The following is a 27,602-nucleotide window of genomic DNA, read 5'->3' on the forward strand; positions in this document are numbered from 1 at the left end:
CCTGTAACAAGTTTAATTCCAGAGGCCCTGCGCATCCACTCACATTGAAGGGTCGTAACAGACTCAAATGAAGCTCGTGTCCCTGGAAAACTCTTCAAACAGCGAGTTGGCTTCTTGGCAGACCAGGCACTCGCATGTCACCAGCACTAGCAGAGGAAAGAGAAACCGAAGTCAGGCAAGCCGCACAACTCCGAGAGACATCAACATGGAGAGGGTGGCGGGAGGCCAGGCACAGCGGGCTCTGAGCTGTCAGAGGCAGGGCTCAGGCTGAGGACACCTCACCCCGAGCAGCTCCTTGGGCACAGCGGACTCAGGCCGCCACTCCAGCTACTGCCTGGCACTGCCACAGATGTGCGTGCTGCACCTTCCTCCCATCCAAAGCCCAGCCTGAGCAGCTGCTAGAACCACCCTCAGAGCGCAGGATGTCAGCAGGCTCCGTAAGCAGCTCCCAAATACAGGAAAGGAGCCAATGGAGTGACAGAGGATTCCACGGAGCGCCAGCGACCTTACCGCCCCTCTCATGTCGCAGGAATCCCAGAGCAGGGAGCCAGCCGGGCCCCAGCTTCCTGGGCAGGAATCACTTCCTCTGCTCCCGTACACAGGTTCCTGGGGCGCGGCTCCCCCCCTGCTGCCTCACGGACAGTTCACGGCAGGAACTTAGCCCAAGGCAAGAATTACTGCGGATGATTAGCCACAGCGGAACGCGCTGGGGCACGGGGACCAGGCAAAGGTCAGCACCCGGCAGCAGGGCTCTCGGCAGGCGATGCCCCTGGCGCAGCGGGCACGTGGGAGGCCAACGCCGGCTGCTGGGGAGACCTCAGGGGAGAACGCCCGGGGGACGCTGCCCTCGCCTGCCACCGGAGGGCACGGGCCTGGGCCCGAGGACGGGCACTTGGGAAGCGCAGGGGGGCAGGGGCCGGGCAGGGGCCGGGCAGGGGCCGGGCGGCCCCTCCGCTGCCCTCTGTTCCCCCGGGGAACGGAGCAGCCCCGCCCCGGCCCCAGGCACGCGGTGCCCGTTCCGTACCGTACCGGCGGCTCCCCGGGGCGGGCAGCCCCGCCCCCCGCCGCCCCCCGTTCGGCCGCGGCCTCTGGGCCCACCCCGCACGGAGCCGGGGGCGGACGGCGCCTTACCCTTCACCCTTACCGGGGCCGGGAGCGGGGCCGGGCCGGGCCTCCCCTCCCCACACGCGGGGGCGCTGCGGCGCGGCCCGGAGCGGGCGGGGAGGCCGCGCTGCTGCCGGTTAACGGTCACAACGGCCCGCGGCCGGGCCTGGCCCCGCGCTACCGCCCCGCCCCGCCCCGCCCGCAGCGGGACCGGGCCCGAACCGAACCCAACGGACCCGGACGGACCCGCTCCGAGCCCCCCCCCGCCCCCCCCAACCCCGCTGGGCACCCACCTGCCGCCGCCGCCGCCGCCGCCGGGCCCGGCCCCGCCCCCGCCACGTGCCGTGCGCGCCCCCGCCCCGCGCGATGACGCCACCGCGGGGCCGCGCACGCCGCCGGGCCCGCCCCGCCCCGCCCCGCCGCAGAGCCGCAGCCGCTCCAGCCCCCGCCGCCTTTATTGAGCCCGTCACAGCCCGGCCGCGCCGCGAACCCCCCCGGTGAGGCCCTGGGGCGGCAGCCCGGCCCCCCCCCGGCCGTCCCCATCTCTCGCGGCGGCGCCTTCTGGGACCGCCGGGAGGCGCCCCCGGGAGCTGGGGCAGGGCCGGCTCTGAAGGTCCCGCGGAGGAGCTCACAAAGCGGCACCTGCCGCTGCCGGCACCCCCGGCGAGCCCCGCACCACGGCGGGGACGGGGACGGGAAGGGACGGAGCTCCGCCTGTCCCCCCGCTGCTCCCCTACCAGTACGGGGCGCGAGGCTCCGAGCGCCGCCAGGGCTGCAGGTGAGAAAGGACAAGGGCGGCAGCCCGGGAGGTGCCAAGATGCTCCCGGGCCCCGTTGGCACTCTTCACGGCATGGGAGGGAGGGCGGATCGTGCCCACGTGGCAGATCCTGTAGTTCCTCCCGTGGTTGTTGTCCCAGTGGGTCTTCTGCCCACACTGAAAGGAGATGCAGAACTCCGTGGCCCTGCGGGAGCTGGAGGACTTAGGCAGCGAGAGCTCGAAGGAGAAGGTGTCTGTGTCAGCCGAGCCGTACGTGCTGTGCATGTACTGGCAGCAGATGTCTCGGAAGCTCTTCCAGCCATCAAAAGTGATGCGGACTGTGACTTTCTTCTCATATTCGATGTTTCTGACCTTCACTGTCCCTGACAGGGCACGGTCCTGGATCAGGCAGCTCTCCAGGCAGACCAGGTTGCTGTGCAGGCGGCTGCGGAAAGCCGCGTAGTCTGATGAGGGCTGTGGGAAGTCCAGCACGTACCTGCAAACTTCTGGGCGTGAGTCCCGCAGCCTGGGTCGGAAGCAAGCGAGGTCTGACAGGGCGTGCTGCAAATCACAGAGGTCCTCCTCGATCTTTGAGAAGAAACGGACGGCTGTCAGCGAGAGCCCTTTCATATCGGCAAACACAACCCTCTTCTTCTTCTGGCTCTTGGAGCTCTTGGTGCTATCTCGCCGCTCAGGCTCGTGCTCCGCGCTCGGCTTCTGGTTGAGACAGGAGCGGAGGGGTTTGCGCGCCCGGCTGCCCCGCAGCTCCTCGTAGGAGGTCAGCAGCTTGCGGATGGGGGGCGAGTGGCCCAGGCAGAGCCGCACGGCCAGGTCCACGGGCATGGCCGGGGGGGCGACGGCCCGCGCGCTGTACACCTGGAAAAGCCTGGAGGTGAAGAAGGGGCAGGCAGTGAGCCCCGGCTGCCGGGCGGCAGGGCCCCGGCCCGCTCCCGGTCCCGCTCCCTCCCTCCCGCCCCCCCCCGCGCTCACTCTCCGCAGCTCATCGCGCCCCGGCCCCGCCGCTCCCTCCGCCGCCGGCGCCGCGCGATGAATGGGGCCGTGGGAGCGCCCGCCGCCGGGACGCCGCGCGGCAGCCAATCGGCGCCGGGGACGCGCCCGCGAGCGACCAATGGCGGCTCGGGGCCGGCGAGGCCCCGCCCCCCCCCCCCCCGCCCGGACCCGCGGGCCGAGCCCGGCCGCCCCCAGCCCCCGAGCACGGCGGGGCCCCGGGGAAGCGGCCCCGGAACGGCACCGCCCGGGGCAGCCGCGGGCCGAGCAGCGCTGCCCTCCCCGCCCCTCCCCGCCCCTCGCACTGCCGCCTGCCCCTCTCTTTCCAGGGGGCTTTAGGGCAGCCGTTGCCGGGGCTTTCCCGGTCACAGGGAAGCCGAGCGGCCCGGACCCGCACGCCCCCAGCGCGGCAGCTTCCTGCCCCTGCTTCCTCGCCCTGCTAAAGGTGCCGTGGGGTGCCTGCCACTCGCATCCAGAGCCGCCCTCACCGCTCAGCTCACATGTGGCTCCCTGACAGAAAGGACTGTCACCTAAATCAGATCACCCCTGCCCTGCGCTACCTGCTAATCGCCCCGGAGCTGTCTAGACATTTAGGTTAAGCAGACCTGATTTTTCCTGCTGACAGCACAGATCTTGATCAGCTCATGACACAACCCATCTATCAATATTTATACACGGCTTCTCACCGCCACTGCCTGAACGTCTTCAGCACGGCGCAAGATGTCTCTCCCTGGATGAGCAGAAGTGAGCCTGAACTCTGTGCGTGGCCGGCAGGAATCTGCAGGTCAGCCCTGGCCTCGGTCAGCAAAAACATCAGCAAACAGCCGGAGCCAAAGCCGCGTGCTCCCCTGGAAGGACGTGTGGCACTGGGGTCACTGCGGGTCAGACACTCCTGCCTGGGGAGGAGCACGGCAGAGCCCTTTGCGGATAACCAGGAGCCAGATGCACTTGTCCGGCTGGGCCTGCAGGAGCTGTGTGGCGTTAATTCCTTGCTGGTACCAGCTCCCCAACCTGGCCAGCATCAGGACGGATTCATCTGATGGGCCTGTTAAGCCCATGCCTAGGCCAGAGAGCTCTGCTGTCAGCACACGCCTGCCATGCTGAGCCAGAAGCCTTGAGCTGAAGCCCTGGCTGGCAGCAGGGCTCAGGCCAGCCCTGGAAGCAGTGCTCCTTGTTTCTGAGGCTGGCCTCGGACACAGCAGGGTCACATCCTTCCCCAGAGGTCAGAAGGAGGACAAGCCATGTTGTACTCACGCCTGCAACGGCTAACTGTGGCTGCAACCACCCAAGTTACAAACCCAGGCAACATCTTCCCAGGGTCATGCCAGTGAACGAACCCCTCTTCCCTGGAACTAATGGTTCTTCCTCATGGTCTCCTAATTTGTCTGCTTCTGAACCTTTCAACACTCAAAACGTTCCCTGCAGAAGTTCCAGCTGTTTCCCACTGTGACTTTGTGTAGGCATTTATTCCTACTTACTAAAGAACGATCATCCTCACTGAATTACATGCTAGTGAGATCATTTTCCTGTAGATACCCTAGAAAAAAGAAACAATGACCTTTTTTTTTCTTGATGGCTTTCAGAGGAACAGCTCCCTTGCTACTAGCTCTAATATAGGCACCTCTCAATTCTAGGAAAGACTCTGTCAAACAGCACAGCAACCTACAGCCACAGCGAACCAGGGCAGCAGCAGAGAAAGCTCACCAAAGTGCCAGGGATGGGTTCTTCACAAGGCTGGGGCCCCGGGGAAAACGGCCACCCTGCGCACGGCTGTGCTGGGCTGCGTACCAGAGGATTGCATTCGATCACACAGGTAAGCACACATACTGCAGGCAGTGAGTCAGATCCCAGCAGTTTCTTCCCGAGAACCACCCTTTCATCACATCCTCTCAGGCTGACAGCGCGTATTCGACTTCAGTGACCTGGGGAAGTTGACACGGCCATGCAAGAGGCTTCCTGCTAATGAAAGCAATCGCTCCACCTTTCTCTTGCACTCGGGAGAGTAGATCCGGCTCAAGCTGGGAAATCACAGCTCACCACCAGTGCCCTCTCTGTGACCTCTTCCACCACCCACCTACTTTGCATTGAAAGCTAATCACCCAGTAAACCAAGCTACCTGCACCCTGGAAGGAACAGAGAACAGGGGCTGTATTTCAGCCCAGCAGCGGATCATGGAGCAGCTGTTCCCTCTCAGTACATTCTCATCACAGGCACAGACTAATGTGGACTGACCACCAAGTCTTTTCTCCATCTAGAAGTACAAGCCAAAAGCACCTCTTCATCGACAACGTTGCAGATGTTTCCCCTCCCCCAACACGGACGAGGAAACAGAAGCACTGTGTTGCGCTGCGACAGCATCCAGTCCCAGAAGTGTCCAGGTACTTGTTTACGGAAGGACACAGCGAGCAGACAGCAGCACTTTCAGGTGCTGCTAAACTTAACCTGTTAGCCTGACTGATCCCAACCTATGAGCCACGTTCAAAAATCCTGCACAGCCTGTGACGATGCTGCCACGTACCAGCTTTCACACTCCAGAAAGGAGCTGTGCTGCAGGCACTCTAGGAAAAATCAGCTCTGGTGGAGATTTGGCTGCTAGAAGAGGGCAGGGGCCCCTTTCACTCACACTGCTGTAGCCACGTGCTGCCCGGACAACTGTTCAGTCAAACATAATAGGGCCAAGGAGAAAGTCTGCCAGACAGGCCACTAGACGTTCTCCAAGCAGCTCTTCCCGAGCATGTTTTGCAGCAGCAGATTAACAATGACTTTGAACAGGAGCTCGGTCACCTCTGTGAAGCTGCCTGGGCTGTAGGAACGGGCAGGGTGCAATCCAAAGCCCTTTCCTGGGGGCTGCACAGAGGTATGCACTACTGATTCCTAAGGATTAAACCCAGCTTCCTCTTAACGCCTGTACTTAAAAGAATCTTCTTTACCTAAATGGATTCATTAGGAACACTATAAAGCACACATGCAAAGCCACTCACACTACAAGATGCACTGTGTCACACCCTGCCTGGCAGAGAAAGGGCAGTGTCAGAGGAGCACCAGCCTGCTCCCCACAGAGCATGATGCAGGGAAGACCCCGAGCTGAAGGAAAACGAGCCACAGTCTGCTCATGCACTTGGCAGGCACTGGGCTGCGTAGCAGGGGACTAGGAGAGGCACGCAAGGGTCAGCAGGGCAGGAGGAGTTTTTGCTCTGTGTGACCAGCACCAAGGAATTGCTCAACTCCCCTTCCCCAGCAGCTGTTTCAGCAGAAGGCAGCTTGACAGTTTCTACCCTCACAAATGCACACAGCAGCTGCAGCAGAACTCCACACTTTCTGGAGGGAGACTCTTCAGATTCAGAGCGCACATAGCAGAAAGCTGCTTTCACCTGACCCCATCGTTACAGTGACTCCATTTTAGTGAAACTGATCACCACTGTTCTCAAATGAGGTGTCCTGGCAGAACACGTCCTCTGCTGTGTAACTCTGCAGCACCTGGTTCTAGAGATCCACATCTCCCTGTACAGGGAGCCGAATGCTCTGCTGCAGAACTCAGATACAGAGTGCTAGCCTTAGAGGAAGCAACATGAACACACAACGCATAGCTGGTGAGGCAAAACCAACACTGCTTCTGTTCTCACCCTGCAACAAGAGACTGCTTGGGAAAGCTCCGCCAGACCTGTGCTGCCGAATTCTTCTGAACACGACAGCACCACGAGCTTACAGAATCCTTCAGTTCTTCCAGTGCTCAGCTGCTGGTTGTGCAGACCATCCTGTACCAAGGGCCTTACTTGTCCTGAAGTTCACTGAGAAAGGCAGCCTTGAGCTTGAGGATTAACTAACAGCGGTATAATCTCCCTGAAGTCTGTCGGCCCAAAGGAGGAGGTCAGAAAAGGCCAGAAAAGCAGGAAGGCCTCTCATCCCCCCTTGCTGGACTTGATCAACAAGGATTTCAAGAGGTGAAACAGCACCACTTCAGTCTTCGGCACAGGAGCTACTTTGGTGCTGGCTTTGAGCAAAGCCTGTGCACGTAGCAAAACAGTGAATGGAGCAAAATGAAAATTTTACACGGGCAGCATCGAGACCCGGTGAGCATGAACCAGTTGCTCTGGTTAAAGAGCTCTGTGACAAGTGTTCAAAGACTGCCTGATATTTCCAGAGCTTCCATCAGGATTGCACCATTCGCAACCTCAGAGAAAAGACAAAAGCCCAAGGCTCCTGTAGACACTCCTTCCAAATCCAGGCCTACTCTGCAGGCAAATCTCAGATACCTGTAATGGCAAGGGTGGATATTTTAAGAGAATAGTGCTATTGTTACCAAAATGCCCGGATAAATCAGTGTAATCAACCACGTCAGAAGGGGGCTTGTGGATGAGTGTCCACCCTGGGACACAAGCTGCATGGGACTTTCCAAGGAAGGACAGACTTGCTGTTTGGCCTTCAGAACTATCCTTCAGAGGAGAGAGACTCACTGAATTCCTAAGTTCGTCAGTGTCTCCCAGCCAGTATTTTCAAAAAGACCACATAAAAACAGTCGGTAAACTCTGTAACCTCCCTTCCCACTGCAGATAACAAGCTAATGCTAAGCACCCCTCACATGATCCTGTGGCTGTCCCCTGCCTGCCCGTGACATTCTGTTTGCTCTGCCTGAGCTTCAGTTTTATCCTTAACTTGTTCCCAATCCTTCCTGCTCGCTGTGTGATAATCAAGATTTGCTCTGCCAGCAAATACCTTCACGTGTGGTGTTCTTTTGCTCAAGGGATCATGTGGCAAAGGTGGTGCAGAAGTATTCCCCCCAGTTCACCTCAGAGCAATCGGGCACTTGCACAACACCCAGGGTTGCACAGACCCTGTGAAAAGATCAAAGCCGATGGGGGAAGGTGGAGTTTACACAACTGGTTACCACACCATTTGGTCAGCCAGTTCCCACCTGATAGCCTAAATTCAAAGAACAGTGCTAAACTGGGGCACGGATGAACACACAGAGGTTTTACGATGTGAGTTTAAAACAAAGGGCATCCTGGGATTTACAAAGGCATTATTTACCTTTAAGGACAGATGTTCTCTGTCCATATTTGCTGTCAGACCAGCCTGAAATCTGGAAAGACAGCACCTACACTTGTCCCTCCCTTGGGACTCAAGATGGTAAGGCTCCGCCAAAGCCTCGTTGGAAGGAGTGCTGTGACACAGACCGCCCTTGCTCAGCAGCTCTGGGCAAAAGGAGCCCGGGTGTACCGTAAGCAATTAAGAGTTTGATTAACTGTGGGGACAACGAGCCCCTCCGCGTCTGTAGAGGGAAGACGTCTTGCCGGTCTACTTGGCTGCTCCCAAACCACGGTCCCACCGCGCCGTCCCGGCGCCACCTGCCGGCCCTGGCTCAGCACCTACCTGGCTCGGCTCCCAGCACCGCTCAGATGAGCTGCACTGCTCCCGAGGCCACCAGCGGGGCGATGGTCTTGTAGCGGATCAGGTGTTGCGAGCCCTCCTCCAGATCGATGGTGTACTCCCTGCAAGAGGCAGGCGTGGCATTAAGCTGCTGCTCCTCGGTCGCTGCGTTTGGAATCCTGCCCACAGCGCCTGCAGGAGGACCCCCTACCTCTGCTCATCAGTCTCCGGCTCGACCAGGATGTTCTCCTGCCTCTCCAGCACCCTCAAGAAGACGAAGGAATCCAGGTTGGGCTTTGGGACTGTGGAAACAGTGGGTTCAGAGCACAGACTCAGCACTCACTCGTGTTCCTCTGCAGGATGCTCAGCTCAGAAAGGGGCAATGGGGACAAGCACAAGGCCAATAAAGGGAATGCTAGACAATGCTGACCAGGGGTAAGGTGCACTGCTTCCATTTAAGACAACGCTGGATTGTAGTGGTCAGCACATGCTCAGAGAGAAGCACGAAGGGACAGCAGCATTAAGCCATGTACTACACAGCAGAGCAATGTGAGGATACTATCACCAAACAATGTTTGTTTCTACTGAGCACCAGCTAAAAATGTAGTTCTTAACACTGCATGCTCCCCAGAGCTTTCCCCACACATCTTTTGCTATGATTTGCTGGGACTGTCCTAGAGTCTGGCTGTACTCACCTGATTTTAAGAGGGACACTTTCTGCAGGTTGGGTGGCATGTGCTTTAGGGCCACATTTTTCAGGTAAGTCTCTGTGTTTGCCATGTACCTGGAAAAAAAAACAAACAAAAAAAAACATCAGAACATCTGTTGATTAAGTCAAATGCAAATTTCCCTAGAAAGCATTGATTCAAAAATGCCAAGAGGTGACATCTCCTGGTCCTGTGATTGCTAGCAACTGGCTGACAGTAACTGGCTCAGATGCCAAACACAGTGCGGACTCAGAATTATTTCATTTCAGCTCTCTCCTTGCCCATAAGGAAAGCTCCTGGTAAAACTGAACTCTACTGCAACCCTGCCTAAAGCCGGCACTCTGCAGAACTGTTCAGCGAAACACAAGGATGAGTCCTGTAACCCGTGCAAAAGGAGGGAGATGCATGCAAAACCTACTCACTCTTTAGCAAAGGCAAATTCTTCTGGGGATAGAATAGAAGGCTCCCCTTCAGCTCGAGACTTCTCCTTCTCCAGGACATGGGGAAAAAACTTCTCTATCTGGTATTGAAAGAAAAATCCCAAAGAGTAAGACACAGCTTGCCTAGAAGCTGGGTGACTACAATCCCCACCCTTCAGATGCTTCCCCTGCAGGGAGTCACCTGCTCCTGAACAGCAGACAAACCTGACCAAAGACCTGCTTCTGAACTGACAGCACGGTCAGCTGGGGTCTCCATGCAGCACAGGCATGTGTGTACATGGCAGGACCCAGGCAGAACACACAAACATTTAATTGTGCCGTCCCGGGCTTAGATGCAGTGATGGAACACCACAGCAATGCTGGGATTCTCCTTCACCACAACAGAGAAGCGAGCCCAAGGAATGAAACGTTTTGGGTTGCACCCAGGATGAAAGAGAGCGAGCTTTAAAGAAGTGTCTCACTGCAGCAGGTGGGGTTTTATGGGTGAGAATCGCTCCTGAAGTCGCCCTTCCCTATCCCCTCTGCAGCACAAGGCGTTACCTTCACAAGCCTACATCGCAGGTAGCTGCTGAGCACGTAGCGGATCCTTTCGATCTCCATGCGGTGCACGCTGACCTTTAAGTCTCCTGCCTTTGCCCGTTTCAGGTTTGACTCCTTAAAGAGAAACAAACAAACAAACAAACCTCAAAAGCTTCAAATACCAAGCAAGGCGCAGCGCGTGAGGTCTTCCTGCACACAGGGGCACCAAACCCGCCCGCGGCTCCCTCCGGTGCCCCCCTGCAGCCCCCAGCCCGGGGCACGGAGCCGGGGCGCCCCCAGGGGTGCCGGGGCCCCGTTCGCCGGCCCTACCATGTGGTCCAGCTGCTCCACCACGCACTCCACGATCTCGGCCTTGCTCTCCAGCAGCTCCGGGGCGAACTTCTCGTTCAGCCAGGCCTGCGGGACGCAGGCGGTGAGCGGCGGCGGCAGCACCGCGCCCGCCCCGCGCCCCAAAAAACGGCCATAACGGGACCCCCCCCCCAGCCCCGGGGCTCGGCCCCCGGCCCCGCTACCTGCTCCAGGCTGCGGATGAGCTGTGCCGGGGTGAGCTCCAGCTCCTCGCCGGCCGCCTCAGGGCCCGGCTCCTCGCCGCCCGCCGCCGCCATCCCAGCGCGGCCCCGAGCGCACGCGCGGCCCGGCCCCGGGCGGCCCCGCCACAGCCGCGAGATGGCGGCGGCGGCTCCCGGCCCAACCCCCCCCCCCCCTCCCGGGCCCCTAAAACCCAGCGCCGCCAACCACGACACGGACACAGTTTAAGAAAAGATTTACTCATCCGTCCGGACTTCTGCCAATATCACAACAGATGTGAAAGGCCAACAGGTACAGTTTTAGAAAAAAAAAAAAAAAAAAAGAACACGTTTTATACAATTAAAATATGAAACGAATCTCAAAAAAAAAATCAGTGGCTGAGTAATAAGCCTGGAATTTCAGATCCAGTATTAGCACCTACAGTACCACCGGAAGCCGAAACACTCGCTATTTCTGTGGAATTTTTCCATTTCTAAATTCAAGAATTTCTTCCCCAATCAGACAGTGGTGCTCAGCACCAGGACATCCTTGCTTTGACAACAGAAAAGGATACAAGAGAGAAGTATCAAGCCAACCCAGTTTGTAAGAACTTAACTTTAGCAGGTATTGCTGAGGAATGTCAATGCACAGGAGATGCTAAATAATGCACAGCGCTACTCTTCCATAGCGTCAGCAGACAGAGTTAAGACACCATCTTATACAACATCTAAGTTCATCAAATCAGTGTTTTCCTATAAATCATATATAATAAATCCATAAAGAAACAGTTTTACACTTCACATATTAATCAGAGCAGGGTAGGAACTGTTTATTGGTTCAGCATCCATTTTATCATACTTACTGTTCTATGCGTGAACAGACCCCCTCTCCTGATGAGCACTGAGAGATGCAATAGCAACATACACACAGTAGTAGAAAAAACATCAGTATTAAAGTCCAGCTATTCCTCCCCCTTCTAGGAACAACCAAAACACTAAAACAAGAAACACTTTGCCTTCTAGTTTTCCACGAGAATCAGCATGGGAAGATTAAAATGCTTGTTGCCTTGAGCCAGTTCTCTCCAGGCAGAGGCACTGCATATCCCCTCACTGCAGCACTGAGCAGGAGGGAAGGCCTTGTTTCTGGAAAATTCCCAACTCTGACTTGTAGCTTTCCAAAGCCCGACTGATGTACACGAAGGTTTAACAACTAGGGAGGACCAGCACTGCACTCACGTGACTAAAACTAGACTTCTGTTGGGACAAGCGCCTGGTTTCTTTCAGCAGAGAACGCAGCTTTATCACCTCTTCTTCTTGAAAAAACTAAGAAATAAACTCATTGCTTAAAATTGGCCACAAAATGGATGCTGACCAGCTGGGCCACCCCATGTGGAACAGAGTTTTAGGAAGTTAGTCCTTGTAGTAGATGGCACTGTGGATCTGGCAGCAGAGAGAAGAATGATGCTCTAAAGTAGGAGGTAGGGGAACTTTGATACAGCAAGTCCACTGTTGAGCTATCTGCTAGAAAAGAAGTTTAATATTATTAGAAACTTTTAGAAAAAGGCATACAAACCTTTACACAGATATTGTGTTTTCTTAGAAGGTACACAGCAAGAAAACCAGGCTATGCAATAGAATATAGAAGCTCACCTATCTGCTTGGAACCAAGAAGGTAAAATGCAATTACTCATATTGATTTGTTCAGGTTTCTAGGGCTAATAATAACAACTCCTAGGCAAAACACCTTGGTTTCACAAGTGCTGGAAACACAGCAGCTTTTAAAGTAGAGCTTGCTACAAGGCATCTCTAACAACAGGAAGAGTTCTATCTTTCACAGCATTAAAGGAAGAGCAGTTGCTATTATAGCACCATCAATGATTTCTCTTGAATATTTCTTAGTCTCTTATTCCATTAGTCTGAAAATTATTCAGCGATCCAAGTAAGAGCTTAAATATTGTTCTATTTTGAAGTCGAGATTTAAGGGTAAGCCTTAAGTGTGCCTACAATAATACAGCACAAGTTAGGTTTATACGTATCTGTACAATCAAGACCTGAATTTGTTAATTCTGTTAAGTTTTATACCACCTGAAATGTATTAACATTCAGTGACAATGCCAAGGACAGGTATTTCTACATATTCAGAAAACTGAAGCCACACAAGACTTATGTGAAGAGCCTTTGATTGCATGCAGTGGTTGGATAAATATTTTGTCTCAGTAGGAGAGTCTACATCTTTGAGCACACACAAAAAAGAAGTTGAGATTGGCACCTAATATAATGTTAATACGTACCTGAGACTCCACAGTTTTATCTTCCACTGCTCATACCTCTGTCTTCATAGATGGTAATTTCAATCTGCACAGAAAGGTTGTTAGGGAAACATACTATGGAAAGATTATGAAAATAAAAAAAAGCGGAAAACCACGATAGGAGAATTTTAGTCCTTGTGATTCACACCTGCTGTTTCAAGGCTAGTTTCAGAGCTACAAGACAAATGGAACTGTACGCCTAAGGGTTGTCTCATACAATCAGTCTGTTGATACAGCCCAGGCCTGTTCTGAGAACAAGAATAAAAGATGCCATACATGGAGAGCTTGTGAGCCTTGCCACCTTCTCTTAAAACTCAGGAAAGGCTATGCACCAGACAAAAGTTAATGCTTCTGTGGTTCAGGTCCTAATTCAATAGCCAAACTAAGAATGCTTTTACTCAAATTGAATGGTTTTGCAACTGCAAGGGATTAGGCTTAGCATGCATTTAATTGGCATGCTCTGTTTCAGTTTGCTTCAGTGTCAATATTGACAAAACATGATGCAGGTAACTCTACCCCTAGATTTGATATAACCTTGCAACTAGTAAGGTAACATCTAGACAAAACGCCTGCACCATGGTTCAAGCCCTGAAGTAAAAAGATTCCAATACGCCACACTACATCTAAGAGCAAGCACTGATTTGGTATGATCGACTTACAGTGATGTGCTATGGCAAAGTTTTCACTAGAACATAGGCTGAGCATTGCAAATGAAGCCACAGCAATCTCTTGCTTTCATGACATCAATTTCAATCCTACCAAGCTGGTCACTTTTTTCCCTGGCCAAATTTCATTTTCAGAGGTCACTGAAGTAGAGGAAGCATCTCATATGTTTGATGTTCTGTTTATACGTACTTTCAAGAAAGTCTCAAAGGAGAGATTCTAATACTGTATTTTTGTTGTATTTTATTAAAAAGTCTTCTGATGTGACAAATCTTAAGGTATGAATGTCTGACCAGAGAACAGCACAGAACTGGAGTAAAGAGATTAATGAAGTATTCTGTAGTATTACAGATCAGGGATGACTAGAGGGTGCCACAGTAACAGAGAGAAACGGGTAGTATAGCATGGATGGACGAGTCAGGAGGAGCTTGGAAACCACAGAAGGATACAACTCTTAGCCCTCTTTCAATGGGATCTGTCAGCAGTAGGCCCTGAGGAGCATAGATCTTCTCATTCTGTTCCTGAATGAACTTGGCAATTTTCTTTAGAACCTGGTAATAGAACAGCCCAAACGTCAGTTTCTTAAATCACGATTCCCTGAAGTAACAGCCCAGCAGAATCACAAACATAACATCAGGACAGCCCAGCATGACAGTGCCAACACGCACCAGAGACAGAACCTGCAAAGTTCCCTGATGCACAGACGATCATTACACTGCTCAGTCTGACCGGAGTCAGTCTGATGTGCACATGAAACAGCCCTGCAGTAAGATCCAGGCCCTAAATGGAATTTGCACAGCAATGGTGCAAGTCACAGAAAACCTACCAGGAAGTAAATATTTAACTGATGTCTGGGGACGTCCTGCCTTCTAAGCAACACAATGAACAGAAGAAACGCACCTTTTCATAATGTGTTTCCATGCACAAGAAGATAGTATAGGCAGTCAGACAGGCCAGACACCCTTCAAGATAAGATTGGCCCCCAAGTTTTTCAGCTTCTGCATAAAGGTTATTCAGCGTCCGGACAGTCTCTTCAAACTGCTGCCTATCAATCTGCAACAGAAAGTCAAGTTTAGCCATCACACCACACCCTCCGCATTCCAGAACTCACCAATACCTCCAGATATCTGCCTTCATTTATCGCTGTTTGTGCTTCCATGTGTTTTTAGACGCATCACCTACTAACATTTTAAACAGACACTGTGTTTAGAGCCAAAGTCTGGAGGATTCATAGTTACAGGCCAGTAATTCTCTGTTAAATAGCCACCAAACGATTAGAGCCAGTCTGAATTCCAACACAATCTGAATGTAAAGCCATTAAGAGTTAAAAAAAAAAAACAAAACCTACATCAAAGTGCAATTTAAATGAAGGTGGAAAAAAAAAATGGGTTATTTAACACACATACAAAGGTCTGGTAGATTAAGAAGAGCATTTAATAAGTGAATTGATTGAGCTAACTTTTGATGTCAATAATTCCTTGCTGGTCCTGAAATGTTGGGCAAACAAGCCCTCTATAGGACGACATAGAACACGCAAAAAACAATGAACAAAAACAAAGAAGAAAAAACACAAAGAGGGGGAGAAAAGCCATCAGCAAGGCGCAGCTGTTCTGTCACTCGTGCAGACACCCCCTCAGTGCACACGACGCCAAAGGAAGACCCCGGAGATGCTCCTCGTGTGCGGGCACAGCGCCCGCCGAGCCGCTCTGCGCGGTGCCACAAGGCAGGCGTTATTCCCGGGCACACACCGAGCCCGTTCTGCTCCGCTCGCACCGAACGCGGCTGCGCTGGGCGGCCCCGCGGATCGCGCAGCGCCGAGGGGCGGCAGCGGCCGCCTCCCACGCGTTTTCCCCGCCCGTTCCCGAGCCCACCGAGCGGCACCGACCGCACGCCCGGACCCCGACACCCGGCGGCCCCTCCCGAGGCCTCGGCACCGCCCGGCGGGGGACGGGGCCCGGGGCCCGGGGACGGGGCCCGGGGCCCGGGGACGCCGCCCCCTTCCCCCCCCCCCGGCCCTCACCCGGTTCTCCAGCTCGGCCGGGAACTTGCTCTGGAACTGGCAGCGCGTGCCGCCGCTGTAGTCGCGCTGGATGAACACCTTGCCCGACACCGGCGCCTGCTGCGGCCTCATCGCGCCGCCCGCAGCGAGCCCCCCCCCGCCGCTCCCCGCCCCGCTCCGCCCGGCGCCGCCTGCCGCAAAGGCCCGGCCGGGGGCGGGACGAGGGCGGAAGTGCCGCGCCGCGCACGCGCCGCCCCTTCGCCGGCCCCAGGGAGCGGCAGTGCGCAAGCGCTCGGCCGCCTCGCCGGGCCTCTGCGCGTGCGCGCGCACCGCCCGCGCCCCATTGGCTGCGTGGCGATCACTGCCCCCGCCCCGTCACCTCACCCGGGCTGTCGCCCCGCCCCCCAGGTTGTAGCCCCGCCCCGATACCGGAGACACGCCCCCTGGCCCCATAGCCCCGCCCCCCTGTGCCATAGCCCTGCCCACTGTGCTATAACCCCGCCTCCTAATGCAATAGCCCCGCCCCCCGCTGCCGTATCCCCGCGCAGGGTCCTGCCGCCCGCCGGTGGCTCTGAGCGGGGCTCTCCCAGCGCTGCGGCCGCCCCCGTGCCCGTTGCCGGGGGTGGGGGTCGTTGTTTGTCCCCTGCCAGCTGCACCGCAACGCAACAGGGCAGCCACGCGCGCAGGGACGGTTGATTTGGTTGATTTGGTTGATTTGGTTGATTTGGTTGATTTGCTGAGTTTTTCACAGCACAGAACGAGCAGGCTCCGTGCCGTGCCCCAGACCGGAGCAGCAACGCTGCAGCGATAAAAGCAGCGAGCAGCACCCGGGGACACAGCGGGAGGGTGGCCCCGGCGGGGGCTGGCGGGTGGAGCCTCACGGCCAGCTGGGGACGGGGCTGAGCTGTCCCCAGCGTCCCTGCTGCAGGCTCGTGGAGGGGCTGGGGGGAGCTGGGGGCACCCCGGCCTTTGCTGGGGCCCGGGCACTCCTCGTGCTAAACACGTTGTGCATGGGGGAACGACGCCTCTGTCTTGCTTAGGGAAGAGATTAAAGGGAGGGGGGGGAGGAAAGGAAAGAAATCCAGCAAAGCGGTGAGCTGCCCCGGGAACCGGGCTATCAGCTGCTGCTGAGCTCACCTCACCCTCCAGCCCCCCCTCTCCCATAGGAACAGCCTGAACTAATTAACCCTCTAGCACTCCATAATGAAGGCTAATAAACACCTAATGGGGTTGCTTGAACAAACAATCTCCTCGAAGGCTCTAGGAAACTCCAAGTCACTTGGGGGAGCCTGGGGAAGAGCAGGGAGTGCAGTGCTGGGTCCCCCCGGACCCATGCATCGCGGCGTGCTGGCGGGCTTCTGTGGATGGGTTTGTTCGGGATTGTGAGCCCAAATTCTGAAAGAAGCGCGCTCAGAAATAATCTGCTGTAAATACTGTACCAGATGGACTGCATCTTCCTAACCTTTAGCTTGTTCCAATATGCAAACAGTTAAGATCATGATGTTAACATTTTCTCAGATGTTTTATGCGTGTATAAAATATTCTAAAAGAATGTGCTTTTGAATGCAGAGTTTGATCCAATTACAATCTTACCAGAGTTTATAGAAACATAAAAAATCTGTTTTCAGGGTGTCTGAGATCCTGCTGGCCTTTGTAGTAAACTCTGAAGTCCTTGCAGTGGAATATAACTGCTACTACGTAGGAGATGGTCAGTGGGATACTTATGGTCAGGTAAACGTGCTAATTCTTCAGTCCCGTGCTTGGTCTCCTCTGCAGATGGATAATACAGGGTCACTTAAAAACAATATGTTCCATCTCTGCACCAAATTCTTTTGATTTCTGTTGGGGCTAAAGGCTTGGCTCCTGCAGACATGAATGGATTTGAAAGACACTAAAAATACAACTTAAGAGCTCAGGACAACTATTCCATGGGATGAGTTGCTTAGCTTATCTCCCAGCAAGTGCAAGAATAGATCTCCCTTATCCTACATGGCGACTGCAGCCTCTTATGGGCAGGTTTCCCAGAGATTTAAGTGAGAATATTTTTTTCCCTGGCTTAGCTGCAAGGCTGAATTAAGGAAGGACAAAAATGGAGTTTAATGGATGTTCATATAAAGATATCCACTGTCATGCTTTTGGAATAGAAAAGATGGCAAACACTCCAACCAGTGGGGATCTAAGTTTGCTGTGTTATTGTGAAGACTAAGCCTGGAAGTGGTAATCGTGTGATCTGTCCGTTTCTGAAAGATGCATTTATTGTTTCAATGTTTTATGACTCTGTCTGTAAGCAGTTCATAATTTTAACAGGCGTCTTCTAATTCACTGCTTTTGAATAGGAATAAGACTGTTAAAATTATACAGCGAGTGTGCATGAAATCATAAATAAAGGCAGCAAATTACCCTGTTAAAGAGGCAGAAGCAGTCTCTGTCACCCAGCTGCGTCGGGGCCACTGACGGAGGGCAGCCCCCGTGCTGCAAGAGGTCAGGGACCTGCAGAGGAAGCACCGTCCCTGCCTGCAGCGGGCAGCACCGCCGGCCCTGCAGCGGGTCCTGAGCTGCTGGCAGCCTCCCGTGGGATGCAGCCCGTGCGGCAGGAGGCTCCCGTGCCCCGGTGCTGCCTGGGAAGGTAATCTGAACCTGCATCACTGGGTATCTCGCTCAGTGTTTACACAGAAAAGGCGAGCGCGAAGAACAGGATTGTATTTGTTTTTTTGTAAGTCAAACCAGCTGTGATCGAAAGGCTGCAGCCCCTGCCTCTGAGAAACACCGACCGCTGCTGCTGCTGCTGCTCGCGGCCGCTGCTCCCCACACCCTGTGGGGTCCGGCCCTTCCCCACCGTGACCCCCGGGTGCTGAGCTGCTGGGTGCAGCCCGGCTGTGGGACGCAGCAGGGGCACAGCCAAGGGGCTGCTGCCTGTGCTGGGGCTGGATGGGGCCGGTTCACAGACGGGAGCAAGGCTGGGGGTCTGGTGAGCCTGGCTGGCTTGGCATGGCACCTGGCCCTGGGAAGGGCTGGCGGCGTGGTCTGGCTGTCGCTGGGTGCTCCCTGCAGCAGCTCTGATGCATGGGGTGCTGGTGACGGAGCTCCTGCACGCTGCAGGGCTGCAGGACCCAGGTCTTGGCTCCTCTCCTGCAGGACCCACCGGCGAGGCCGAGGTGCTGGAGAGGCACCGAGCTGGTGCTGTTAATCTGCGGGGTGTTCTCCAGCCTGACATGACCAAAGGTGGAAACCTGGGGCTGATGGAGGAGACAGAGGAACTCAGAAACAAAGAGTCTTTCAGGCCACCTAATGCCGTGTGGATCCAAGAGGACAAATCGAATTTACAGGCATAGCTTAGATTGGGAGATATGCTTGCAAAGCCAATTTGTTTCATTTTATAGGCCTGAAAGATTCTAAGTCGGGGCTCCCTGTATGGTTTGAATTAGGTTTGGATAGTGGTGTTCTGGAAAGCTAGGTTTGGAGAGGTTTTCATGCAGTACATTTGTAGTTGAATAGGGGCCATCTAGCGCTTTTGCAATGCTTTTAAACAAAATAATCCATGTCTGCCCCAAAACGAAGCTTCCACTTGGTTAAGAAAAGGATGAATACTTGAAAATGGAGGTCTCTCTCATACTACATATTTTGGATTAAGGTTCGACACATGTATCAACAGAGAAAGTGAGAATTTCAAATGGTGCTTTGTTTTTAACCCTGCCAGTTTGTGCTGTAGATACGTTTACCAGTTTTGTTGTCCACGACTGTGCAAAACACCGAAGCTATAGGGAGCTGCTGTGTGAGACCTCAGCAGCAAGGAGGCTTTAACAGGCTGCCACCGGGTCCACTGGTGGAGATGCTCCCACAGCCAACGGGCTCAGGTGCTTTACAGGGAAGCTTCCAAGGGGCTGTTTTGGCTGCTGCTATCTCTGTGCAGAGCAGACAATGTCTGAGAACCAGTCCCTCTCCCAGTGCATACAGCAGAAATAAGAAGTGGCTGGGCAATGTGCTGCGGCAGCAGGACCTTTCCCTGGTGGCGGCGGTCCCGGTGTAGGCTGAGCCCACCCTGGACACCCGTCCCTGTGCCTCCGGTGCCCCAAACCCCCTGCACCTTCCTCTGGCACGGGTGGGAACCCGGCTGAGTGCTGTCCTGCAGCACGAGGGGGCTCCCAGGCTGCCAGCTCTGGGATACTTCTGCACCCTGCGAGCCCCGGGGAGCAAGGCGACTGTTTCGGCAGAGGGATAAGCCCCTGGCTCCCACTGCGATGCTCGGCTGCCAGAAAAGTTCCCCGGGAAGTAGCACAATCTTTGTTTGGTCATTAAAGCAGAAAAAGAGAGAGGGAATCTTAGGAAATGCTTGAAACGATTAGGTGATCTTAACTCTAAGGAGCTAAACAAATGCAAAGCAATCCCCCCCCCTGCCCCGGCCCCCAGCCCCTCGTGCTGCTGTAGAATGTAATCTCATTTCTAAACACACAATTACAGAAAATAAAAAGAAAAGAAAAGAATAATTAATTTCTGCTTCCTCATGCAAATCCTCTGACCAATCATTTAGGGATCAGGGGCAATTCAGCTTCTTGTGCAAATTCCAAGCTGAAGGCCTGAAAAAAAGCAAGTGAATAGATTTACTTTTCTAAGAACCAGAATTAACAAAGGTTCCATTTTCCATGGTTATGTGCCTGGCCAGACAGCTCTTGCTGACAAGCTCTCAAAAAACATGTGTTGGCCTGTTGAAAAGGCCCCAGTGTTGACTGACAGACAATTGAAGTGACAAATTGTTTCATTGTACTTGGCAGGGAGAGCGCTGTATTAGATAATTATGGCGAGGAGGGAAGCGGCGGGTCACAGGTCAGAAGACACGTCTGACCCTGTTTTCTGAAAGCCCTGAGAGGAGCCCACTCTCGGCAGAGCAGCACGGCGCTGCCGGCGGTTTCTCCGCCTGTCGCGGTGATTAAGAGCTAACGAAGACGGAGAGGGTCCGGGCTCACTCTCTGCTCGCCCTAGCCTGGCTCCGGTGGGGCAGCGCCATGCCACAAGGCCGAGCTCTCCTGCGGGGCCTGCGGCACCTCGCCGGTACCCGTGCACCGGCTGTGCCGCCCCGCTTCGTGTCGCTGTCCCGGCAGCTCCACGTTCCAGACCCGCAGCCGATGTCCTGGTGCCTGAGTCCTGGTGCCTGAGCCCCGCAGCTCACACGGGCATGGGGACACCGAGGGGCAGCGGGGCCAGGCCGTGCTCCCGAGGCCGGGGTGTTGCTGGCTGCGGCACAGCGCAGCTAACAGTTATTGAAGCCTCTCTCCCACCGTAGAAATAAAATACGGCATGGAATCACGGCACAGCTACTCCATTGAGAGCGCCGCTCAACTGAGTAATACCAATAATTCAAAACAGATGAGCTGAAGGCTCGAACACTATAGACTTAGTATCCTGATCTGCCCTGACCCCTGGCACTCGCTGAAAGTTACCTTGAGACTCGCCAGAGCTCTTTGTGACTTCTGTGAGGGTTATTTATTGCAAACTCATAAATAGTTGTTATGGATTTTCTCCATCAATCTACAAAATGAATTAGGTTAGAAAAAATTTATGTAGTTGGATTTTGGGCATGTGTTTCTCAGGCAGGGGAGAAAAAGTGGGATCTCCATTGTGCAGAGGACGGGCTGCTGCAGAGCTCGGGGCTCTGCTGCCTGCGTTAATTAATTCCCTTCCGCAAACAGTTTAAAATGCACAGTATAGTTGAGAAGGGGGGGGGAGGGAGGGAAGAGGTTCTTCTTTACTTCTCTCTTAAAATCTTCCATAAAACTATTTATGGGGGAAGGAAAATCTATTTCCCTCTCTTCCCTCCTGGATGCACTGCCAGCCCATTCAAAAACTGAAACTTTCAGCTTTCTGCCCCCAGAAAATTCACCTCGAGCCAATATCTCCCAGTCTCCTTCTGAGACTGGCACCAGCTGGGTGCAGCCGGGACGGGGAGGAGCGTTTTTGTGCTGGCTTTTCCTGTCTGTACATCACCCAGTTTCCATGGCCATGGCCCAGGGTGGACGATGGGTGCTTCTGCCTGGTGGAAGTGGCTGCGTGGTGGAGGCAGTGCGGGTGCCACGTGAATTTCCACTGCAATTCATCCATGTCTTGCTCTCCCATGTCTGTCTGTCCAGCTACCCAGAAGTTCTTGAAAAGGTTTGTGTGAATGAGCTGACATAGCTTTGTTTCTGCTCCCCTGCTTTGCCCTTTACCCTTTGGCCTTTGCCCAGCTCTGTGGCCAGGGGAGCCAGGGTTTGGCCACAGATGACTGCGCAGCTGGCCAGATGCTCTCTCAGGAGCACAATGAGCTGTGGCGGCTCTGCCCCCAGCAGGGGCTCGCCGCTCCTTCTGCTCCCTGGCATGCTTGCAAAAATGCCAGACGCAGCATTTTTGTGTCACCGTGAGGAAGATTTCAGTGCGAGTCCTGCACTGGCGGCAGGGGAGCTGGCTGCTGCTCCCCATCCTCACAGCTTCAGCTTCATCTAGGACTTTATCTTGCTTGCAATGCAGCTTCTGGGCTTGCTCTGCATGCTGTTGTCAGACTCATCTCCTGACTGCGTTCTCCTCTCCCACGTCCCTCTGCAGGAGGAAGCAGCCCCTCTCTGTTCCTGCCCAGCGAGGCCGGCTGGGGCCCTGTCCCCGTCCCTAGGCAAGGTGCGTACTGGCTGGGCACACCAGTGCCACAGGCCTGTGCAGGCATGTGTTTGGTAGGGCTGTGTCCACTGATATGGAGAGCGCAGTGAGAGCCCTGCCCACGAGTGGCATCCAGGCACGAGCCCTGCTGCTCGCTGCGGGACGCGTCGGTGCCTACCCGGGGCTGGAGCAGATGGGTCGGCGCTGGGTAACGTGGTAGTGGAAAACGTTGACAGAGGGAGCATGACACCAGGAGCTATTTGTTCAATCAATGATTTACCAGATGTGTACGCTGTACTAAAGGCTTGTAAACATACTTTAATGGCCTGCTGTAAATCCAGGCAGTAGCAGTGCCAACTTCATCTCCATCGGACACGTTTTAGGAACAGCAGGGCAAAGTCTCTGAATCACTTTGTTACAGGCTCTGTCAGCTCTGCAATTGTGCATGTAAATCAAAGAGCCAATGTCCTTAGGTCAAAATTATTTGAACGTCAGGAATGGTTTTATGACCAGCAGCTTTTCCTTTTCTAGGTTCCCTGCAGTTTCTTATCTTCCACAGACTGCATCTCCAGAACGTTGGGTTTCCGTCCGAGTGCCCCGAGTGCATGGCTGTGTTTTCACTGACTAGGCTGGAAGTCTCTTTTGTTAATCATTGAAGCAGAGCATCATTAGTGAGAAGTGCAGAGTGTACACAAAGAGGAACTTGCCAAATTACTAATAAGCAGAAACTCCATCCATCTTAATGAGACAGGGTTAAGAAAATAGCAACCTAGAATATACACAATGGAGCCTTTCCACACTGTTTGTTTATCCATGTTAGAAAGTAGTTCAGGGCTCCATCTCTAGAGCTGGTCAGAGACTGGAGCATGGTTTCCAAACCACAGACTGCTGATGCTCTTGCAAATCATCAAGCATGAGAAAGATAAATAAATAAATGGACGGACAGCTCAATAAATTATTAGAAGGGAGATAAGTATCTGGTTTCCAAACAAATGAAACAGCACCACAACAAAACACCAGTTCCAGGCTCCCCTTGCTGCTGAGCGAGTCAGGTCTGCACCAAGCAGACCTTGGTCTGTTCAGGAGCTTTTGGTCCCCCCAGCGTTTGATTTACCACATCTGCAGGACCAAAGGAAGAGCCATGATGTGCTGGTCCCTCTGTGGCTCCCATCGATGCAGCAGGGTTTGGCCCATTGTGTGCGATGTCCTGCAGGGAGCTGCTGCCCACCTGCTGTGGGCAGAGCAGATCTCAGCCACGTCTGGTGATGTTGGGGCACTGCAGGCTGGGTCCTCAGAGAGAGAAGTGTGAGGCCAAATGTCTTCATGTGGTGGGCAGATCTCCATCTCTGTACCTGAAATGTCTGGGCTGGAGCTTTTGCCTTTCTTGGGCTCCTCACCAGTGAGGCCAAGGGTCCCTGTGTGCTCCATCCCCATGTGGCTGCCCTGGGGTGCTGCAAGCTGGGCTGAACCCCATGCCATCAGCCCAGCATTGTGCTTTCCACTCTCCAGTGACTTCCGTGGGTCACTGGCAGTGCAGCAGAGGCTTGCACCCTCACCGAGGTGTCTGCACACCTGTGCTGCCAAGCCACATTTTTCTTTTGTTGGGTAAGAAATGACTTGCAGCGCATTTCACGCAAGCAGCTCAGCTGCTGGCTATTTTATTGAATGCCAGCACACGCTGTATGTTATTGAGACAAACTTTATATATGCTACAGACCCTCTCAGCAGCCTGCACCTGGTCCAGAATGAAGCTGAGCCTCAGAGAGAAGAATGTGCTGTAATGCAGCAAGTTATTACAGGATAAATATTTATAAGCCCCTGTAAATATTTGCCATTGGTTCCCTCCTGGGCTTTGGGGCAGACGGTCAGGGTTTTCAGCCGTGCTGAAGGCATTAGCTGTTGTAGTTCTTTATGCATTATCTCAGCTAGTAAACCCTTTGTTGATTGTGTTTAGTTATAGAATTTAATGGTGCTAATTTCACACTAACAGGAGACATCAGCTGGAACTGCTGCATGCCTTGACTCTGTCCTAGCATGGCCCGGTACATGGTGGGGGTGCTCCCAGTGACAGCGTGGGGCTATCCCAGCTGCAAAACCTTCACGCACAGCCTCCCATGTGCGGGGGCGAGGTAACATCCCTGGCTGCATTGGTGTTACTGGGAGCTCAGAGAGGACTGCTGTGCCAAACCAGCAAACAAACACAACAAAGCTAACATCCTCCTCAGCAGCTTGACCCTAGCAGGGGCTGTTGCTTCCAGCTGGTGTGGGGGGGTGTCAAATCTAAAATCAATACTCCCTGGGGTCTCCAGGAGCTGCCCCGCTGCAGGAGGTGGAGCAGGAGCCATGTGCTGCTGCAGGGGCTGCACGGCGGGGACATGGTGGGGTGGCAGGGGCTGAGTGCCATGGCGCCGTGCAAGACCTGGCGCGGTGGCTTACGGTGGCTTTTGTGTCACCCATGCTCGGGGCAGGGGTAGTGGATGCCTGTGGCCGGCCGCTGTCAGCTCTCCCATCACTGCTGCCTCTGTTGGGGCTGGGATGGGGCTACTGCAGCGGTGGGAAACTGGGGAAGAAATGCCAGGGCAGACAAGGCCATGACTCCTCCATGCCCTCAAACACAGCAGTGAAACAATGGGCCCTGGGCAATAGTGCTTGCCGGATTGTTGCATGGGACTCTATTTGGGGGCTCCACTTTGCTGCTCATGCACGAAAGCCAGTCATTTGGCAAAAATCAGCTCAGTTAGCAGCCATTGTTCGTAAAGAGCCCGGGGCTGAATGGGCTCAGGGCTAATATATTCTATTATCCCACGCCTGCCTGTTCCCTGAGGACGTGGAGGGAAAGGCGCATTCCAGTCCCAGCGGCCGGCCGGGTGAGCCCTCCAGTCTGGGCAGCGGGGCTGGGAGGGACACGGGGTGCAGCCCCCATCAGCCACGGTGGGGTTGGGGTGCAGGGCGTGCGGCCACGCCATGCCCTCCAGGTCGGGTGCCCACGGTGGGGGACGTGAGCAGGAGCAGCCTCACCGGCAGAGGAAGTGGTGGGGGTGGCAGAGAGCGGGGTCCAGCAGGCTGCGGGACAAACAATGGAGCCAGAAATAAGCATGGCTAATTGGACCGGGCTTTTCAAAGGGCAGAGAGGACTCGGGATAGCCAGAAGCGTGCATGGTGCAAAGCATCTCATCTTTCAACAAGAATATGTTAGAATATGTTAGCTGCTGTGGGAGAGGCAGTGATACGTGGCTATAAAGCAAAGTTAAACGATGACATCGCAGACTATGCAGTCTTAAGAAGCGGCGGGCTAAGTAATTATGAATGGAAATGACTGCACAGGCTTCGCTCAGGAAAGTTAATGGCCAGTTTGGAAGGGGTTTGTCAGAAGAGCAGCCCTTCTTGAGCAACTGCTATTTAAGAGGTCTTATACTGTGTGTTGTGCAATTTAATGGTCTAGACCAGAGCTGAGAGTTGTTTTTTTTTTTTTTTTTTTGTGTTTTTTTTTTTTTTGTTTTTGTTTGTTTGTTTGTTTGTTTTGTTTTATTAAACAAAAAGTGGTTTGCGGGGCAATTCTATTTCAGTCATACAGGTGCAGCTGCTGTAAATGTGCATTATCAAATACAGAAGAGAAGGTAGCCAGCAAAGACTTCTGCTGAGCTGAGGACAAGAATTGTCCAGGCTTTCAGTGTGGATGGTTTAGCAAGCAAGACACACCATCTCGGAGCTCTCCTGCCTGCATGAGGAGAGCTGAGCTGTGACGGGCAGCCCTCTGAGCTCAGCAGCTGCTGTGGGCCGCATTGGTGACGCAGCCAGCCCAGGAACCAGTGTGGGATGCGCTAGGTATGAGGTGCAACACATCTCTGGAAAGACTTTTACCTTTCTCCTTGTGGTATTTGTTGTGCTGGGGATAACCAGAATCCTGACTGTAGTTTTATTGCAGTGTTATTGCTGTGGCCTTTGAAGAACTCCCCAGTTTTTGAACAACAGCCTTCCAAAGCCCCCATCTTGCCCGCCTTGCTATGATGTGCCTATCACACTACTCTATCTAAAATAGCAAGATTATAGCACTGCCAAGCAAAACATGCCTATTGTATCTCTAGAAAGGGTGATTTTACAGTTAAAAATTGCACAATTTGGTTTTGAGTGAGTGCCCCAGAAGAGCTGGGGTCTGTGTTTCGGACCAGACATTCGTGCCTGAGAATGAAGCACTTGGCTACGAATAAAGATTCTTGAAAGAAATTCAGCCAAACAGCCCTCAAGCAGATCTGTGTCCTGTTCTGTGCACTGCAGCATCGCACGCTACTTGGACATCGCGTTGTCTTCTACATTCTGAAAAGATGTTTGTGTTTTTAAACTGGTGTTGGTGAAAGCAACTCTAGGGTGTCAGGATTTCCCAAGGGTGAGAAGCCCATTCTGCAGCTGTCTCGTGGGGCAGTGCTTGGTGCTTTGCAGCCATTTCCTGAGCCCAAGCAGCGTGAGAGGGCCTGCTCCATGCAATCACCTCTTCATTCGTCTGCTGGCACCTTATGGCGAAGATTTCTCCTGTTTATGGCTGAATTCTCCACTTCGTTAGCAGCGCTAACTGGCTGCTCGCTTCTGCTGGGCCTCAGGTGAAAGTGGCTCTTTCACGCTCCCCAGCTGCAGAGCCGTGTCCGTTTACCTCTCAATGAGGTGTAGTTCCTGCAGTAAATAGCACAAGCTGTCGGAGCAAAAGGCGGCGGCGGCAGCAGAGCTTTGTGCGGGTCCAGGGGAGGGAGCTCAGGGAGCTCGCTCAGCCGCGGCACAGGGGCTGCTCGACGGCCCCGTCCCGTGCACGCAGGGGCTGAGACGGCTCCTCCCGCCCGGCTGCAGCCGAGGGGCCCGGCTCTGCCCGCGGGCAGCAGCGGCACCGGGGGTGCCTGCGGCGTGTGGTGGCCGCGCAGCTTCAGCTCCCGGCAGGACGGAGCCCCCCGGCCGCAGCTTTCCGCAGCTCGCTCGGCTGCACGTTCCGCAGCCGGGGCTGGAATTCGTCCCCGGGGACGTGGGGTCTGCGCGGCCCGCTCCAGGTTCTCAGCAACGTCTGCGAGCCGGAAAAGCTGCTGGGAGCCGAGGGGCCTCCCCGAGCCGCTCCGGGGCGCCCCGGAGGCAGCGGGACCCGGCTGCAGCAGCCCCCGGCTCTCACGGGCTCCGGATGCCCGCGGGGGAAGCCGGGGCTACCGGGCGCGCTCACGGGGCCGAGCCCGCGGGACCCTCCCGGTGCCTCCGCCCTCCCCGAGCCCCTTCCGACGGCCTCCCGTGCCGCAGGTGCGCGGGGCAGCCCGGGGCCGGGCCGGGCCGGGCGCGTCCCCGCGGAGCAGCCCCGGGCCGGGAGCGCCCGTCGGGGCCGCGGGGCTGCGCTGCCGGAGCGCGGCGCCGTCGGGGCCCGGCCGGGGCGGGGCGGAGAGGGGCGGGGCCGTGGCCGGGCCGGGCCGCGATTGGCTCCCGGGGCCGCTGATTGACAGCGGCGGGCGAGCGCGCGGCGGGCGGCAGCGCCCTGATTGGCTGCCGGGGGCGCACAAACCCGCGGCGCGGCGCGGCGGGGCCAGAGCGGGGCCGGGAGCGGCGGCGGGCGGCGGAC

General features: G+C 54.9%; 3 protein-coding genes across 7 annotated transcripts; all 3 read right to left on the reverse strand.

The window, feature by feature from the left end:
* Positions 1–5: 5 nt before the first annotated feature.
* On the reverse strand, positions 6–8,352 carry LOC101791756 (protein phosphatase 1 regulatory subunit 3C-B). Of its 2 annotated transcripts, none has more exons than XM_027443506.3 (3): positions 2,852–2,931; positions 1,842–2,747; positions 6–146 (listed from the first exon to the last, which is right to left on the reverse strand). In XM_027443506.3, exons 1-3 carry the CDS (start codon positions 2,863–2,865, stop codon positions 95–97), a joined length of 972 nt encoding a protein of 323 aa, XP_027299307.3. In that variant the 5' UTR covers positions 2,866–2,931; the 3' UTR covers positions 6–94. The 2 variants fall into 2 exon arrangements, with proteins under 2 accessions (XP_027299307.3, XP_027299306.3); XM_027443505.3 differs by lacking the exons at positions 6–146; positions 2,852–2,931 and adding exons at positions 3,556–3,717; positions 8,240–8,352 and having other exon boundaries at positions 1,542–2,747.
* GINS4 (GINS complex subunit 4) lies at positions 6,986–10,594 on the reverse strand. Of its 3 annotated transcripts, XR_011804766.1 has the most exons (9): positions 10,436–10,594; positions 10,233–10,319; positions 9,924–10,037; positions 9,366–9,463; positions 8,932–9,020; positions 8,448–8,538; positions 8,240–8,358; positions 7,583–7,701; positions 6,986–7,122 (listed from the first exon to the last, which is right to left on the reverse strand). XR_011804766.1 is itself a non-coding variant. In XM_072027283.1 (8 exons), the coding sequence occupies exons 1-7, from the start codon at positions 10,526–10,528 to the stop codon at positions 8,262–8,264; spliced, it is 669 nt and encodes a 222-aa protein (XP_071883384.1). In that variant the 5' UTR covers positions 10,529–10,594; the 3' UTR covers positions 6,986–7,122; positions 8,240–8,261. The 3 variants fall into 3 exon arrangements, 2 of the variants coding, with proteins under 2 accessions (XP_071883384.1, XP_027299313.1); XM_072027283.1 differs by lacking the exon at positions 7,583–7,701; XM_027443512.3 differs by lacking the exons at positions 6,986–7,122; positions 7,583–7,701 and adding an exon at positions 7,826–8,138.
* Positions 10,595–10,669: 75 nt separating this feature from the next.
* Positions 10,670–15,645, reverse strand: GOLGA7 (golgin A7). 2 transcript variants are annotated; one of them, XM_027443514.3, is made up of 5 exons: positions 15,422–15,645; positions 14,302–14,454; positions 13,851–13,952; positions 12,721–12,784; positions 10,670–11,950 (listed from the first exon to the last, which is right to left on the reverse strand). In XM_027443514.3, the coding sequence occupies exons 1-4, from the start codon at positions 15,530–15,532 to the stop codon at positions 12,737–12,739; spliced, it is 414 nt and encodes a 137-aa protein (XP_027299315.1). In that variant the 5' UTR covers positions 15,533–15,645; the 3' UTR covers positions 10,670–11,950; positions 12,721–12,736. The 2 variants fall into 2 exon arrangements, with proteins under 2 accessions (XP_027299315.1, XP_027299314.1); XM_027443513.3 differs by having other exon boundaries at positions 10,670–11,947; positions 15,422–15,644.
* Positions 15,646–27,602: the final 11,957 nt, after the last annotated feature.

This window comes from Anas platyrhynchos, chromosome 23, assembly GCF_047663525.1.
Source record: "Anas platyrhynchos isolate ZD024472 breed Pekin duck chromosome 23, IASCAAS_PekinDuck_T2T, whole genome shotgun sequence".
Lineage (NCBI taxonomy): Eukaryota > Metazoa > Chordata > Aves > Anseriformes > Anatidae > Anas > Anas platyrhynchos.

Coding starts and splice junctions, on each gene's coding strand:
- GOLGA7 (XM_027443514.3), bottom strand. CDS start 15,532: ATGAGGCCGCAGCAGGCGCCGGTGTCGGGCAAGGTGTTCATCCAGCGC. Junction 13,953..14,301: donor TGGAAACACATTATGAAAAG/GTGCGTTTCTTC, acceptor TTCTATTACCAG/GTTCTAAAGAAAATTGCCAA. Junction 12,785..13,850: donor TTGAAAGAGGGCTAAGAGTT/GTATCCTTCTGT, acceptor CTTTCTGTGCAG/ATTGAAATTACCATCTATGA.
- GINS4 (XM_072027283.1), bottom strand. CDS start 10,528: ATGGCGGCGGCGGGCGGCGAGGAGCCGGGCCCTGAGGCGGCCGGCGAG. Junction 9,021..9,365: donor GAATTTGCCTTTGCTAAAGA/GTGAGTAGGTTT, acceptor TTTTTTTTCCAG/GTACATGGCAAACACAGAGA. Junction 8,539..8,931: donor AGTGTCCCTCTTAAAATCAG/GTGAGTACAGCC, acceptor CTGTTTCCACAG/TCCCAAAGCCCAACCTGGAT.
- LOC101791756 (XM_027443505.3), bottom strand. CDS start 3,683: ATGTTTTTGCTGACCGAGGCCAGGGCTGACCTGCAGATTCCTGCCGGC. Junction 2,748..3,555: donor AAGACGTTCAGGCAGTGGCG/GTGAGAAGCCGT, acceptor CTTCACCTCCAG/GCTTTTCCAGGTGTACAGCG.